The sequence below is a fragment of the Phocoena phocoena genome, chromosome 15, assembly GCF_963924675.1.
Source record: "Phocoena phocoena chromosome 15, mPhoPho1.1, whole genome shotgun sequence".
Classification (NCBI taxonomy): Eukaryota; Metazoa; Chordata; class Mammalia; order Artiodactyla; family Phocoenidae; genus Phocoena; species Phocoena phocoena.
In genome coordinates this window covers 21,623,412-21,638,338 of record NC_089233.1, presented here as the reverse complement: position 1 = coordinate 21,638,338, position 14,927 = coordinate 21,623,412, and the positions used below count along the sequence as shown (strand labels likewise).

Here is a 14,927-nt window from a genome sequence, read left to right as displayed (position 1 = left end):
GGATAGAAAGCCCAGAGATAGACCCCTGCACATATGGTCACCTTATCTTTGATAAAGGAGGTAAGAATATACAATGGAGAAAAGACAGCCTCTTCAATAAGTGGTGCTGGGAAAACTGGACAGCTACATGTAAAAGAATGAAATTAGAACACTCCCTAACACCATACACAAAAATGAACTCAAAATGGGTTAAAGACCAAAATGTAAGGTCAGACACTATAAAACTCTTAGAGGAAAACGTACTATAAAACTCTCAGAGGAAAACGTAGGCAGAACACTCTGTGACATAAATCACAGCAAGATCCTTTTTGACCCACCTCCTAGAGAAATGGAAATAAAAACAAAAACAAATGGGGCCTAATGAAACTTAAAAGCTTTCGCACAGCAAAGGAAACCATAAACAAGATGAAAAGACAACCCTCAGAATGCGAGAAAATATTTGCAAATGAAGCAAGTGACAAAGGATTAATCTCCAAAATATACAAGCAGTTCATGCAGCTCAGTATCAAAAAGCCCAATCCAAAAATGGCCAGAAGACCTAAATAGACATTTCTCCAAAAACGATATACAGAGTGTCAGCAAACACATGAAAGGATGCTCAACATCACTAATCATTAGAGAAATGCAAATCGAAACTACAATGAGGGGGCTTCCCTGGTGGTGCAGTGGTTGAGAGTCCGCCTGCTGATGCAGGGGACACAGGTTCGTGCCCCAGTCCGGGAAGATCCCACATGCCGTGGAGTGGCTGGGCCCGTGAGCTATGGCCACTGAGCCTGCGCATCTGGAGCCTGTGCTCCACAATGGGAGAGGCCACAACAGTGAGAGGCCCACGTACCGCAAAAAAAAAAAGAAAAAAAAAGACTACAATGAGGTATCACCTCACACCGGTCAGAATGGCCATCATCAAAAAATCTATAAACAATAAATCCTGGAGAGGGTGTGGAGAAAAGGGAACCCTCTTGCACTATTCGTGGGAATGTAAATTGATACAGCCACTATGGAGAACAGTATGGAGGTTCCTCAAAAAACTAAAAATAGAACTACCATATGACCCAGCAATCCCACTACTGGGCATATACCCTGAGAAAACCATAATTCAAAAAGAGTCATGTACCACAATGTTCATTGAAGCTCCATTTACAATAGCCAGGACATGGCAGCAACCTAAGTGTCCACTGACAGATGAATGCATAAAGAAGATGTGGCACATATATACAATGGAATATTACTCAGCCATAAAAAGAAAGGAAATTGAGTTATTTGTAGTGAGATAGCTGGACCTAGAGACTGTCATACAGAGTGAAGTGAGTCAGAAAGAGAAAAACAAATACTGTATGTTAACACATATATATGGAATCTAAAAAACAAAAAGGTTCTGAAGAACCTAGGGGCAGGACAGGAGTAAAGACGCAGACATAGAGAATGGACTTAAGGACACGGGGAGGGGGAAGGGTAAGCTGGGACGAAGTGAGAGAGTGTCATGGACATATATACACTACCAAAAGTAAAATAGATGGCTAGTGGGAAGCAGCTACATAGCACAGGGAGATCAGCTCGGTGCTTTGTGTCCACCTAGAGGGGTAGGATAGGGAGGGTGGGAGGGAGACGTAAGAGGGAGGAGATATAGGGATGTATGTATACGTATAGCTGATTCACTTTGTTATACAGCAGAAACTAACACACCACTGTAAAACAATTATACTCCAATAAAGATGTTTTAAAAGTCAGTATAAATATCTTTTTGCTAATAATTCTTTTCTCTTTAAAATAAAGCAGTAAGGGCTTCCCTGGTGGCGCAGTGATGGAGAGTCCGCCTGCCGATGCAGGGGATGTGGGTTCGTGCCCCGGTCTGGGAGGATCCCACATGCCGCGGAGCGGCTGGGCCTGTGAGCCATGGCCGCTGAGCCTGCGTGTCTGGAGCCTGTGCTCCCCAATGGGAGAGGCCACAACAGTGAGAGGCCCGCGTACCAAAAAAAATAAATAAAAATAAAATAAAGCAGTAATTATAAAAGTGTGTTGATGGGCTTATAATGTATAAAGATGTAATTTTACAAAAGAAAGGGAGGGAATAGAGGGATATTGGGGCAAAAATTTTGATACACTGTTGAAATTAAGTTGGGAAATCTAAGCTGTTGGGTTTCGTTTGAGATAAAATCCACCATTTTAAACTGTACAGTTCAGTGATTTTTAGTATATTCACAGTGGTATGTGGCCATCGCCAATATCTAATTCCAGAGTATTTGCATCACCCCAGGAAAAAGAAACCCCAAACTTCCTAATTCCTCCTCCCGCATCCCCTGGCATCCACTAATGTCTTTGCCTCTGTGGATTTGCCTATTCTGTATATTTCATATAAATGGAATAATACAATATGTAGCCTTTTGTGTCTGGTTTTTTTCACTTAACATAGGGTTCATCCATATTGCAGCTTGTATCAGTACTTTAAAATTTTTTCTGAATAATATTCTATTGTATGGATTTTGTTTATCGGTTGATGGCCATTTGGGTTGTTTCCCCTTTTCTTGCTATTATGAATAATGCTATGAACATTCATGTACAAGTTTTTGTATAAATGTATGTATTCTAACTCCAACTGAGTACACTGTTATACACTTCAATTCTGACACTAGCCACCTAGAGTTAGCACAGATCCCACAAATTAAGGGCTCTGTCCTCCACAAGATTGCCTCTAATTCAGACACTGCCACAAGTTCGGGGGGGCGGGGCACTTCTGACCTACTGGCTACAAATTTGGGATTTCCCACGACCCCCTCTAGTTCAATAGAGAGACAGTTATGATACTTTGAACGGGGCCATGGAAGCATAGAGGAGCAGTCAGCCCAGAATGGGAATGTAAGCTTGTCGAGGAAGACTTCCCAGAAGTGACTTCTAAGCTGTGACTGGAGTTTTGAATCATAGGTAGAAACCAGGAGAAGAAGTTTGGAAGAGTAGTTTAGGCAGAGGGAACAGCATATACGAACACCTGGGGTGTGTGTTAGAGATGATTTAAGAGTTAATTTAAGAATTTGAGCATCAAATGTCAAAAAAGAAAAAAAAAGCAATATCATCCAGACCTTTGTAGGACATTTGGACTTAGAGGAGAGAGAGTGTGTAGAAGGAAAACCAGATCCAACAAAGACCCCTAAAGAATGCCAAATTTTAACGCATGGCAGAGAAAAAGGTGTCTGTGAAAAAAGACAAAGAAAGAAAAACTAAAGAGGCACGAGGAAAATAAATAGAACATGGAGTCATCAAAACTAAAGGAAATGTGTTTGAAGAAGCTGTATCAGATGCTGCTAAAATATTAAGGAAAGGACTTAGAAATGCCCATTAGAGTCAGCAGTATGGAATGAGTGAGCGTGGCAAGAGCTGTGTCAGTGGGGCGGTTGGGGTAAAAGCCAAGCTGCAGTAGATTAAAGAGTGAACAAGACTCTGGGAAGTGGGGACAGGGACTCTCGACAGGGTAGGGGACAAAGGATAGTAGGCGGAGCGGACAGAAACACAAACATGTCGACACCAGAGGATGGCTTGACGTGATGGGATAGTTTTGTTTTATGATAAGGGAGACTTAGGGGACTTCCCTGTCAATCCAGTGGTTAAGACTCCACACAGCTAATGCAGGGGGTGCAGGTTCTATCCCTGGTCAGGGAGCTAGGATCCCACATGCCGCGCGGTGCGGCCAAAAAATAAAATAAAATAAAAAATAAACAGTTGAAAAAAAATAGGGAAGACTTAAGCTTATTCAAACAATTTTGCAATCCAGAAGAGAAAGAAAATAATAAGTTGGGCAAGCTCCCAAAGAAAGTGAGAGGGAATGGGATCCAAAACAAAGGGAGAAAGATCAATAGGATGAAAGAACAAGTGTGTGCAGATAAATTCATAAGTTTTGATGGTGGACAGTTGAGGGGTTGCTGTCTGATGGCCTCTGTCTTTTCTGAAAGGTAACAGACACAGGCACCTGCTTAAATGATAGGGGTGGTGAATGGCTCTCGTATTGAGGGAGAGTGCAGCAGACTTGGAATGGTCACAGTAGAGAATGGGGAAGCGCTGAATTAGGAAAATCTAATTAGTTTCTGGGTAGTGGTGATGGTCATGAGATAGAAACTTAGGAATTTATAGTGGCACACCTCTGCTCTGAGATATGATTTTCTTCATCAGCATTCAGCATACTGGAGGTAAGTGCAGGAGGGGCAAAACCTATGTTGAATCAGGGTTATGGTTTTTGCCAGGTGGGTGCAGTGAAAGGATAGAAGTTAGGTGGTAATATGATGGATCAAGGACTCTAGGCTGGATAAGGAAAGAAGTGAAGACAATAGGAAAGTGATGGAGGGAGAGAAAATAGGGGCCAGTGCCAGGAAGTGCCAGGGAGGTACAAGAACAGGTGAAAGTAATAGGAATGGACACTTACTATAGTGGACACTAGTGACTGGCCTAATAAACCTATTATGTTACTCGGGTTTTCAGACATTGCCTATGTATGGTTCATTAAGTTTCCTTGTTTTACGTGTTGACTCTTTTTGGCCAGTTCACTATTTATAAGCACCCGCATCTTAAGGTAGAACCCAGAAATCACAGCTGATAAAAAATAATCACCACGAGCAGTGCTTCTGGAGGAAAAAAATTAAATATGTGAAGTTTTTAAGTTACCTATAGACTATTATTTTCTGTGCTTGTGCTTCTAGTCATTTAAAGTATGAGCTGCCAGGGTATGACTTACACCGGAAGGTATGTGTCACTGCCTACATTGGGGCCCCGTACCAGGCCCCTTCTCACCTGCCTCCAGGTTCTCCTAAATTTCTTCAGCCAACCTGTCACTGAAACATGAAACTCTATAATTTCAGTTAAGTTGGAATATTGTCCCTTACTTAACTACAGGTGCTCTTGGAAAGGGCAATATGTTAAGCCTTTATCAGTCACTAAGACTTTTGTGGTAACGTGTTTGGTTTGTGTTACCAGTAGGATAGCTTGCCAAGATTAGATTTTTATATCCCCAGGGAGAAAGTAGAGTAAGAAATCCACATCAGTTGTAGGGATTGGGTGGGCCAGTTCACAATACCTACAGCTAACGGAAGAGGGCCCCCTGAGAGGAAGAGAACATGAGTAGGAAGAAAACTCAAGGGAGAGATGGGAGAGGGCAATAGCAAATGTTAACTTCACAATTTTGTTCAAATTCAGCCCTATCTTGGAAAACCCTCTCCGTAGTCAGTTTAGCGAGCAGTTACTGCATATGATTTGCTCTGACAGTTTGGTGGGAATGTGTGCTTTTCTGATGTACAATTACCGTGTTTCAAATTTTCTGTGACACAGCTTTTACATGTAGTGATGACATGCCTTGTAATCATCCTCATTGTGGCAATAGACATGCTCAGATTGTGTTAAATCATTTCAGCAGTGTCTGGATCTATAGATGATGGGTGTCAAAAGCCTCTTTAGTTAAGATTCCCCACTTAACAGGGTAAGATTCGTTATGACTTCCTTTTCTGTGTTTTGATAACACAGGTGAGATACTAAGAGGCATGTGGGATGCTATAGTTCCTAGTTGGTTTTCCTTTTTCCTATTGTGTGCAAGTTTTTATTTGGCTAGACTGATTACCTAGGAAACAGCTGCAGGGTAAAGATGGATTGGCTATTTGGAAAATGGAATTACAGGCCCCTTCAGGAGGCAAAAGACCTGTTGGATAAAACAAAAATTAGTGAATGGCTGAATTTATGCTTAATTTAGTGTGCTTCAACAAATCAAACTGAGACAGTTCCATAGGAGAACCTCGTTAATGCAGCATGATTTTTAAATTTAGCTTGTTTTTAATTTATTAAGTTCACCAGATGTTTATTAATTCCTGCTTTGTGCCCACTGCTGCAGGCCATTCTGAGGGTTTCCAATGAAGCAGAAGGTTCAGTTCCCTCCTGGAAAGCTCATTTTCTGTTTGGGGTTAAAAGAAGTTACCTTAAAATCAAGTGCACGATTATGTGATACAGTCTAAATGTGTTCAGAGAATTTGGAGGATGTAAAAGATCTTGGCTAGTCAATGTAAGTGATGGATTTGAATCTACAGGCAGGAGATAATTCTTTGAGGTAAAAGATGAAATTTAAAGACCTGGTGAAAGTTTGGGTACTAACAGTTACCTGAATGTACAAGATTCAATGGTAGCAGCACAGTTACCCTTGCAGATCCCTACACCCAGACAGCTTATGGAAAATATGTAATTGTGATATAAATTATATTGGCGTACAATCTTAAGAAAATGAATTTTAGTGACAATGTTGACCAACCACTGTTTGCACTAGCCTTTGCATAATTTAAGAAAACTCTATTTTCACTGAAAGTGTGACAGTATTAGTTTTGTAATCTCAGACCACTACAAAAATGTGAGCATATAAGAGACACTCAATAAAATATTTATGAATTGATTTGCTTATATACAGTACACCTTCTTGTTAGTTAGCATTAGCTTTCTTTTCTTCCAGAATGTAGCTGTTGAATATTTGGTCTTGATTTGTGGTGATAAGGACTTTCGTAAATACAGACGCATAACTCTTCTTTTACAGCGGAACATCTGTCAGGTTATTTCCATTGATTTGTAGAAAGTATAGGTATAATTTTCATTTTCTTACTTGTTCTCTTTGTATTCACTTGGTGTGCTGTGCCAGCCAGGAGAGGAGGAAAAAGCAATCCTACTCAGAAAGCTTTACAACCTATAGGCACAGGAAGTTAAATTTGAGCCCTCCTTGCCATGTCCATAAATGGAAAGTAAACGAGGCAACATAAGGATACTCAAAATATTTTGAAAGAGAAATGTTTTAGTTATGGTTTATTGAACCTACAACTTCAAATATTTGCCAGCAAAAAATAATTCTCAAATGTAAATCTCAGGACTTCCCTGGTGGCGCAGTAGTTAAGAATCCACCTGCCAGTACAGGGGACACGGGTTCGAGCCCCGGTCCTGGAAGATCCCACATGCCACGGAGCAACTAAGCCCATGCGCCACAACTACTGAGCCTGTGCTCTAGAGCCCGCGAGCCACAACTACTGAGCCCATGCTCCTAGAGCCCGTGCTCCACAACAAGAGGAGCCACCTCAATGAGAAGCCCGCACACCGCAACAAAGAGTAGCCCCGGCTCTCCGCAACTAGAGAAAGCCTGTGTGCAGCAACGAAGACCCAACGCAGCCAAAAATAAATAAATAAATTTATTTAAAAAAAAAAAAAAGTAAATCTCAGTCCACTAGCTATTTATAGAGTTACCAATGAAAGTTTCTTTGTATTTTAAATTTGTGAAGAGAATTGTTACTATAATCAGAATCCATAATATTGAATTTTGCCAGAGGGTCTTTCATTGCCTGTTGTCTATTCTCACTGTACTGATAGCTTTTATAAATGAGATAGTGACTACAGAGGGTAATTTGTTAGAAGATTTTTGCTGAATGATCAGGAGTGGTTTCCTGTTAGAAGAGCTTGAGCACTGCTGTGAATGCCTTCTTTATTTCCAAAATTACCATAAAATGCCTTATCATAATAAGACACGCCCTCTCCCTCAAGTTTTCTTTTCAAGGAAACTTTTTAATGTTTCATTTTAAGAACAATTATGCAACTCCCTGGTACCTACTCACCCCTATTGTTGTCCCTTTTCTGGTTTCAAGCAATCACCATGAAACTAAAAATGTTAGTAACTGTCAAAAACTTTGAACTGATTTACTTCTCTGGCCTGTGGAATCACTCCACTCCAAACAGCAGCTCGGAGGAGGGATAGGGTGGCATTACTTACTGTGACAGTTTGCTCACTTTCTATCCCTCTCCCGCCCCTCATCTGCCTCCATCTTGCTGGCGATGATCCTGTAATTATAATGCTGTTTGCACCTATGCGGAGATCACAAGAAGGACCTAATTATTAGATTATTTGAGAGAAAAAGGTACAACTTGTTTGCGTTATCGTCTTCCACTCTTTTGAAAAGTTATAGTCAGAGTTAGCATTAGAGGAAAAAAGACCACAACTCAATTCTGAGAGCAGAACTGATTTTTCTCTTCATTTTCTTTGAATACATTGCTTATTTCTACAAATGTACGAATGGCAAAGGCATGTTGCAGGAAAAACCCCTCCCTCCAACAGCCCCACCTACCCACATATACATCTGTATGTACAGGTTCAGCCCTGGTCTGTCTTCTCCCACCAAGGGCAGCTTCCCAAAATGCCTCTGGGAATTTTACTTACTGTCCTCAAAAAAGGCACTTGTTCATGGCAGGTGCTATGATTTTGAGGTTAATGTCTTTTTGTTGTAGTTGTTCATAATGAGAAAATAAGACCAATAAAAGATGCAGAAATCTGTTGTTTTCAGTGGCTCCAGAAATTTCTTTTCTTGTATTTTTGGCAGCTGTTTTCCCATTTGCAGTTGCCCTTAAAGGGGGAAGCAAGCAACTTTTACTCAAAAGTGACATTTTAGTTGTTCTTCTTACTGGGGAAAAGGATAAAATAATAATTCTTTCATCTTCCTTATCTAGGTTTCTGTAAATTAATTCACCCCAAATTTGCTAGAGAGGTTCCCTGGGTTTGACATGAGAACATGTTTGTTTAAAAATAGCAGTTGATGTTTTACAAAAACCACTTTCATTTATTTAAATGGAAGAGGGGGCACTTTAAAAATTAGCACCGATGCCTTTATGCTTTTCTGCTGAAGCATACTAGTAATGATTTGGCACTGTGAGTACTTGTACATTGTACAAAAATTGTTGACTTACCAAATGGGGTGAACCTACTAGTTTTTCCAGCATTTTCTTGGATTTAGTGGAAAAGTACTTATATTGAACTTTTCTTAGACCTTGTAAGTTTAATAAAATAATATTAGTTCCAGTATTTAATCCATTATTTAATTTTATTTATGTATTACACTTAGACATATTTCAAGTTTGCCTTCAAATTTTTAAAACGTGTGTTTCTCCTCAGCCAAAATAAAATCATATACATTTGAGTCTTGGATCTGGAATAGAAAAGTTCCAATTCTTTTTGCTAGTATGGTAATCTCAGCAAGAGCGGGAACCTCATCTCTTGTTCACTGTTATTTTCCTGGAGCCTAGAACAGTGCCAGACACAAGTACCGAGAAAAGTATTTAATAAATGACTGAATGAATTGCCTTCTATGACTTGTGAGGTTGTTTTTTTTTTTTTTTTTTAAGTTCACTTTGTACCTTAAACAAAGTATTACTACATAGTGGACTACTGCAGGATACTGAAGAATAGGACTCAGTGGAATTCAGTGCTTGAATGACCCACTCAGAGAGAAAAGGACTAAAGGGGTTTTGGTAGGGACAATTCCCTGGGTGTGCCAAACCCACTAAAATACTCCCACGTTTTGCATCTCTCCAGGAGCACTCACTGTGGGCCTTGTGCGACAGTGTCAAACAATCCATGGACGAGACCGGACATGCATCCCACCTCGGCTTCCCCCAGAGTGGGTCACCACACTGTTTTTTATCATCATGGGAATCATTTCATTGACTGTCACATGTGGTTTGCTGGTGGCTTCCCACTGGCGAAGAGAAGCCACAAAATATGCTCGATGGATAGCATTCACTGGAAGTAAGTAACCTGTGCTAACTAAATTTGTCTAGAAGGCACTCACCCTGGAATCAAGACTCAGTAATAAGGACTCTCTAATCATCAAAGGGCACCACTTGCATACGGCCATCAGATAGACTCTACGCGGTCCCATCAGCTCTTCCGAATTCTCACCATAAGACCAGGACATCCAAACCTTAATTGCTTTGTATAACGTGCTATTTTAATGAATTTTATTTTTGCTCACATTGTGACCTAAGTGTTCCAGGTCTGTGACTCAGAGCTACCACTAACCTGAGTCTTCCTCTTCTTAAAGGTATTGGTATCGTCTGTCAAATAAAGATAAATCTAGAAGAAAATATACAGAAATACAAATTAGTTTAAGGTGGTGATTTGCTTTTTAATATCATTGATTTGAGTTTCTACCATAAGCTGTGGTGTGACCATTGAAAAATCAACACATTTGGTTATTTAATAATCGTTTCTCAACATCTCTGATGCCATTTAAGCTATGCCCAAGGGTGTGATAATACTTATATATTACACATTCTCTTGTACTTTGCAAAACTGGTTTAATTTCAGAGCACAACGCAGGCTTTTCCCAAGCCAAAAGCAACAAAAATGCTCAAAGGGAAGATTTCTGTAGTTCTGCTTTCTTCTTTCTAAAGCAGGTTTGTCCCCCAGGGAACATTTGTCAAAGTCTGGAAACATTTTTGATTGTCCCAACTAAGGGGATGCTCCCGGCATGTAGTGAGTAGGGTCCAGGGGTGCTGCTGAACAGTGTACAAATGCACAGAACAGCCCTCCACAACAAAGACTAATCTGGCCCCAAATGGCAATAGGGCCCTGTTGAGAAACCCTGCTCTAAAGAACAGGATAACTATCCCTATGCCAAATACTATGGGATTTAATTTCTAATTCAGTGTCTTATAATCATCTCAGGTTTTCTTAAGTTTTTAAAAAATGAATATTACAACACAGCTTACTTTCACCTGATATTGTCATGTAGAACTTGTATTACAGGGCTAAGGCATAATCCCTATTAATGTTAAAACTCAATTTATTCTTAAAGATCATAGGATAGGGATATTAGTTCGTGAGTCTCTGTTTCTCCCTATCTCTCTATGAAACTCTCTTTAGAGAATGTATATGTTTCTGGATCTGTTGTTTTATTTTTGTATCTGTTTCTCCCTTAATTTTGAAATTTAGATCAAGTTGCAGTTGACATAAAAAGGCTTCTCCATCCTTGTTAAGAAATGTGAAACAAGTTGATCTTTTTTGAGGTCAAACAGACCTCCTGAGACAGTTCTTTTCTAAATAGTAGGGTCTAGAGGCAGTTATAGAGACAGAGCTACTAAATTAAAGGGTATTGATGGGGAATTTAAAGAGAATCTTTACTCACAGATACAGTTACTTATCCACTCTTTAGAATTCACTCTTTAGGAGTAAAATAAAATCAAAGAAGAAGGATTTAGTTTCTGGATTTAGTTGAAATTTGGGAGTGCATGTGCTCTGAATACCAAAAATCTGAAATATTATTTAGCAAAGTAATATCAGTCAGAGAAAAGCATTAAGGTGCTCACATGAGCCATTGGTTCTTATAACCCAATAAAGGGAAAGAACTTTGATTATCTTGTTTTTCGTTCCTCTTCAAGAGAAATATTTAAGTACATATTTAATATATAGCCACCTTGAAATGCAGAATGTTTTTCCTTTATTTTCCATTTTAAATAATTTAACTTTTTAAAATAATATGTGCATGATACATAATTCAAAGCCTATGAAAGGGTCACCAAGTGAAAAGTAAATCTCATTTGTGGCCCTGTCACCCAGTCGTCTGATACTCCTTTCCTGGAAGCAACCATTCTCACCAGTTTCTGGGGTTTCCTACCAGTGGTGTTCTATGCATAGAAACATATATGTATATGTGTGAGTGTTCTATAAATACATATTTATTCTATTTATACTATTCTGTATCTTGTTTTTTTCGTTCAGCAATATATCTTGGTGTTGATGTCATCTAAGGAAGCATAGAGCTACATTCCCAGAGCTAGTTTACTGGGGTGGTAGTCATAAGAGGGATTGGGCTCCCCCTAGTGTTTCCATTCAGTCTTTGAAAATGTACTTCATCTCTATTTTATGCACTTCTATTCCAGTTAAGCTATAGTTTGGTAAGAATATAAGCTAACATTTTCTGATGGATTTACACAGTGGAAATGTTCAAAGGAGAGCCACACATGAGGGGGCTCACCTGTGGGGGCAAGGCTGTGCCTTTTTCTTCAAGTCTGACCCTTGTCCTTGCTTTTGCCACCCTAATTTACTTGTCTACCAGTACACCTGATTGACTTTCACCACCAAGAAATCTATGCTATACAGGATATGAAGTTATGTCTTTACAGACTTATTTAGGACCCAGAACTTAATTGTCAAAAGTTGATATGTATTTTCAACATTAACAGTATTTTAAGATCTAAAGTAACTTCACAGGTCTCAATACCTAAAAAAACCCACAAAAAACAGGAAAACAAAGACAAAAAAACCTCACCCACCAACATTACATCTCCCCAGGATAGAGAACTCGATTCCTTGGATTAAAAACAAATATTGGATAGAATTAGGAGTTCATTGCTTCCTTAAAATTTGATTAAGCTTTTCCTCACCAATTTGGAAAATGTTTAACACTTGTAAAATATTAAACCCTGCTTTAAATATAGTCATTAAATGATTACTCCTTTATAAAAGATAGATTTTTATTTTACAGTAGAAAATAGGAAAGGACAGGAATTAAGTTGGCACATCAATTAACAGAATGAACAACAGTAATATCTGCATATCTTTTAAGGACTTCTAAATTATTTTAGTGTTTCTTGAGGTTAGAGATTAATCCACGTTAAAGAACAAATTGTTTTTAAGGCAATAATGTTTTCCCATTGTTTTTATTAGATTGTCTATAGCTATTTAGATTGTGGTTTCATTTTACTTACCAAACCATATTAAGGCATAAGCACCGTTAGAGATTGGTGACAGATACCACAGATCAGCGGGCACTGGCAGCAGTAATAAAGTTATTTATTGCTAACTATGCAACAGAAAGGCCGAAAGATCTAATACTGAATACCTGAATTTTTCATTTGTTCTGTAGTAGGTATCCAAAAGAATTTAAATCCGCTTATGTAACATTATTTGGTGTGGTCATATGCCCAAAATGAAACAGATTCTATGTCTGCTTAATATAAAATAATCCACCCAAATGGTGCGAAGCAAACGAGAGTGCTGGTGTGTTTCTTAAGCTAGTGTACTACTTAAGAAAATGTTACGTTTTACAGCATTTCTGGAGCTTCCTTCCAGGAAATATTCCTAATTGGCTTTTTCAGGACTCTCCTATTAAATTTTGTAGACTGAGTAACACAAAAATAATTTAGGACAAGTGTCAGCTGGTATATTTATCCAGGACTCTGTCAGTATTGCTAGGGATGGGTTTAACTGAGAAAAGTTTTCTCATTCAGTTAATATTGGGAATGACTATAGAATGACATTACACTGAAGACATGTTTCTGCCTTCAAAGAAATTTGAAAGACTATGAACATTTGACCAACATGCTTTCAAAAAGCATAAAATAATAATAATAATAAAAAGCATAAAATATTTTCTTGGAAACGCCAGCCTATCTATAGGTAATTTGTGTTCCCTAAGAAGAGTGTTTCTTTGTTAGCACAGGGGGGCACGTGGTTTCCTAAAACAGCCAACTGTGGAATTACTTCTGCCCAGACACTGGGTTTTCTGATATCTTTCTAGAAGCATTTTAGCAAATAATATATTTCATTCTGTTTGCATACAAAATTCAAAAGATTTCCCCACTCTCCCCCACTTTAAACTATGTAGTCAGAAACCTGGGAGATTTTTTTTTTTGGAACGTTGTCCGTGATGAGAGATAACCAGTCTGACAATTTGCTCCTCATCACAGAAGCCTGTGGTTCTTTCCACTAGCTGGTTTTAAATCAGAGTAAGATAAATAGTATTTATATTTGTATGCACCTTTTCTCAATTCCTCATAACTAATACCAACTGAGAGAGCAGAGAATTGGCAAAATAATGCTAGGACAATAATAATATACAGCATTTATTCAGCACTTACTATCAACCTGTCACTCACTGTGCGAAGGACTTGACATTGTTTTGTTTATCCTTGTACTATATACTTACCCATTTTCAGAATTTCAGAAGCCTAAGATTACACCATTAGTAAGTAGTAGAGCTGGAACTTAGCCCCTGTCTGACACTAGCTAGAGCCCTTAGTCACTACTTTTTTTTTTTTTTTTCTTAGTCACTACTTTAAATGGTCAAGAATCGTATATACGAGTACTTAGTAGGCTTGGAGGCCTTCCTTAATGCTGATATTCAAAACTATGTAAAAGGCTAAGCTAGCTTTTACTGTACTTAATTGTTAGGCTTTGGGGATCTGTAGTATACACAAATCTTTTGATAAGTGATCCATATTGTAACAGATTTGACCGTGTCATCAATCCACAACCCTTCTTATAAACTTCCTTTGTGCCAAATTTTCATTGTTTTCTTAATCACCAAACCATGTTACTAATGTTGTGTTCTGGTTTGTTTTACAGTGATCCTTTTCTGTATGGCTGCCCTAATATTTCCAATAGGATTTTACATCAATGAAGTCGGAGGTCAACCATATAAATTACCCAACAACACAGTAGTTGGGTCATCATACGTACTTTTTGTCTTATCAATTTTCTTTACAATAGTAGGACTTCTATTTGCCGGCAAAGTTTGTTTACCAGGCTGATGAATGTCTGAATTGCTTGACTCTTATTATTTTTAATTTTATTTTATTTTTTTATTTTTGGAGGGTGGGGAGGACAAAGGCAAGGCATCTGAGTAGTCCTCACATAGGAAGATGCTTAGATGAAACTGATGCCGAAAAGAAAAAAAAATGCTTTGATTTGTTCTCACTATGCACTTTGGATTTAAAAACAAAAAATAAGGAGAGCCTTTTCCATAACCAAATACAGACAATATTGACTAAATCTCCTGAGCATATTCAGGCAGTCAGGTCTGCACTGTGATAGCAACCTAGTGAAGGAGAATGCTTTATACTGAAAAGCACGTGGCCCTTTGTGACTCTGTGGTTCCATTTTTAACGTCTAATGATTCATTTGAGGGAGGAAAAAATAAGTCTAAGTATTTATGAATCATGGCGGACCAGAGGGATGCAAGAGAAGTTCATGTGGGGCTGGCCTCACCTCCTAAGAAATTAGAGTTCACAGCTTCCTTGTAATGGTATGAGCCTTTGGCACCAGAATGGATTGCCATTGCATTACCGCACCAAGAAGCCAATAGATCAAAACTCGTTTGCTA

At 38.7% G+C, this 14,927-nt stretch overlaps 1 protein-coding gene across 1 annotated transcript in view; it reads left to right on the top strand.

Moving 5' to 3' along the window:
- MOSMO (modulator of smoothened) overlaps positions 1 to 14,355 on the top strand; it is a 56,023-nt gene extending 41,668 nt beyond the window's left edge. Inside the window, exons 2-3 of the mRNA XM_065893591.1 lie at positions 9,356 to 9,568; positions 14,171 to 14,355. Coding sequence (XP_065749663.1) covers positions 9,356 to 9,568; positions 14,171 to 14,355 — 398 coding nt within the window. The remainder of the gene's footprint in view (positions 1 to 9,355; positions 9,569 to 14,170) is intronic.
- The last annotated feature ends 572 nt before the right edge of the window (positions 14,356 to 14,927 follow it).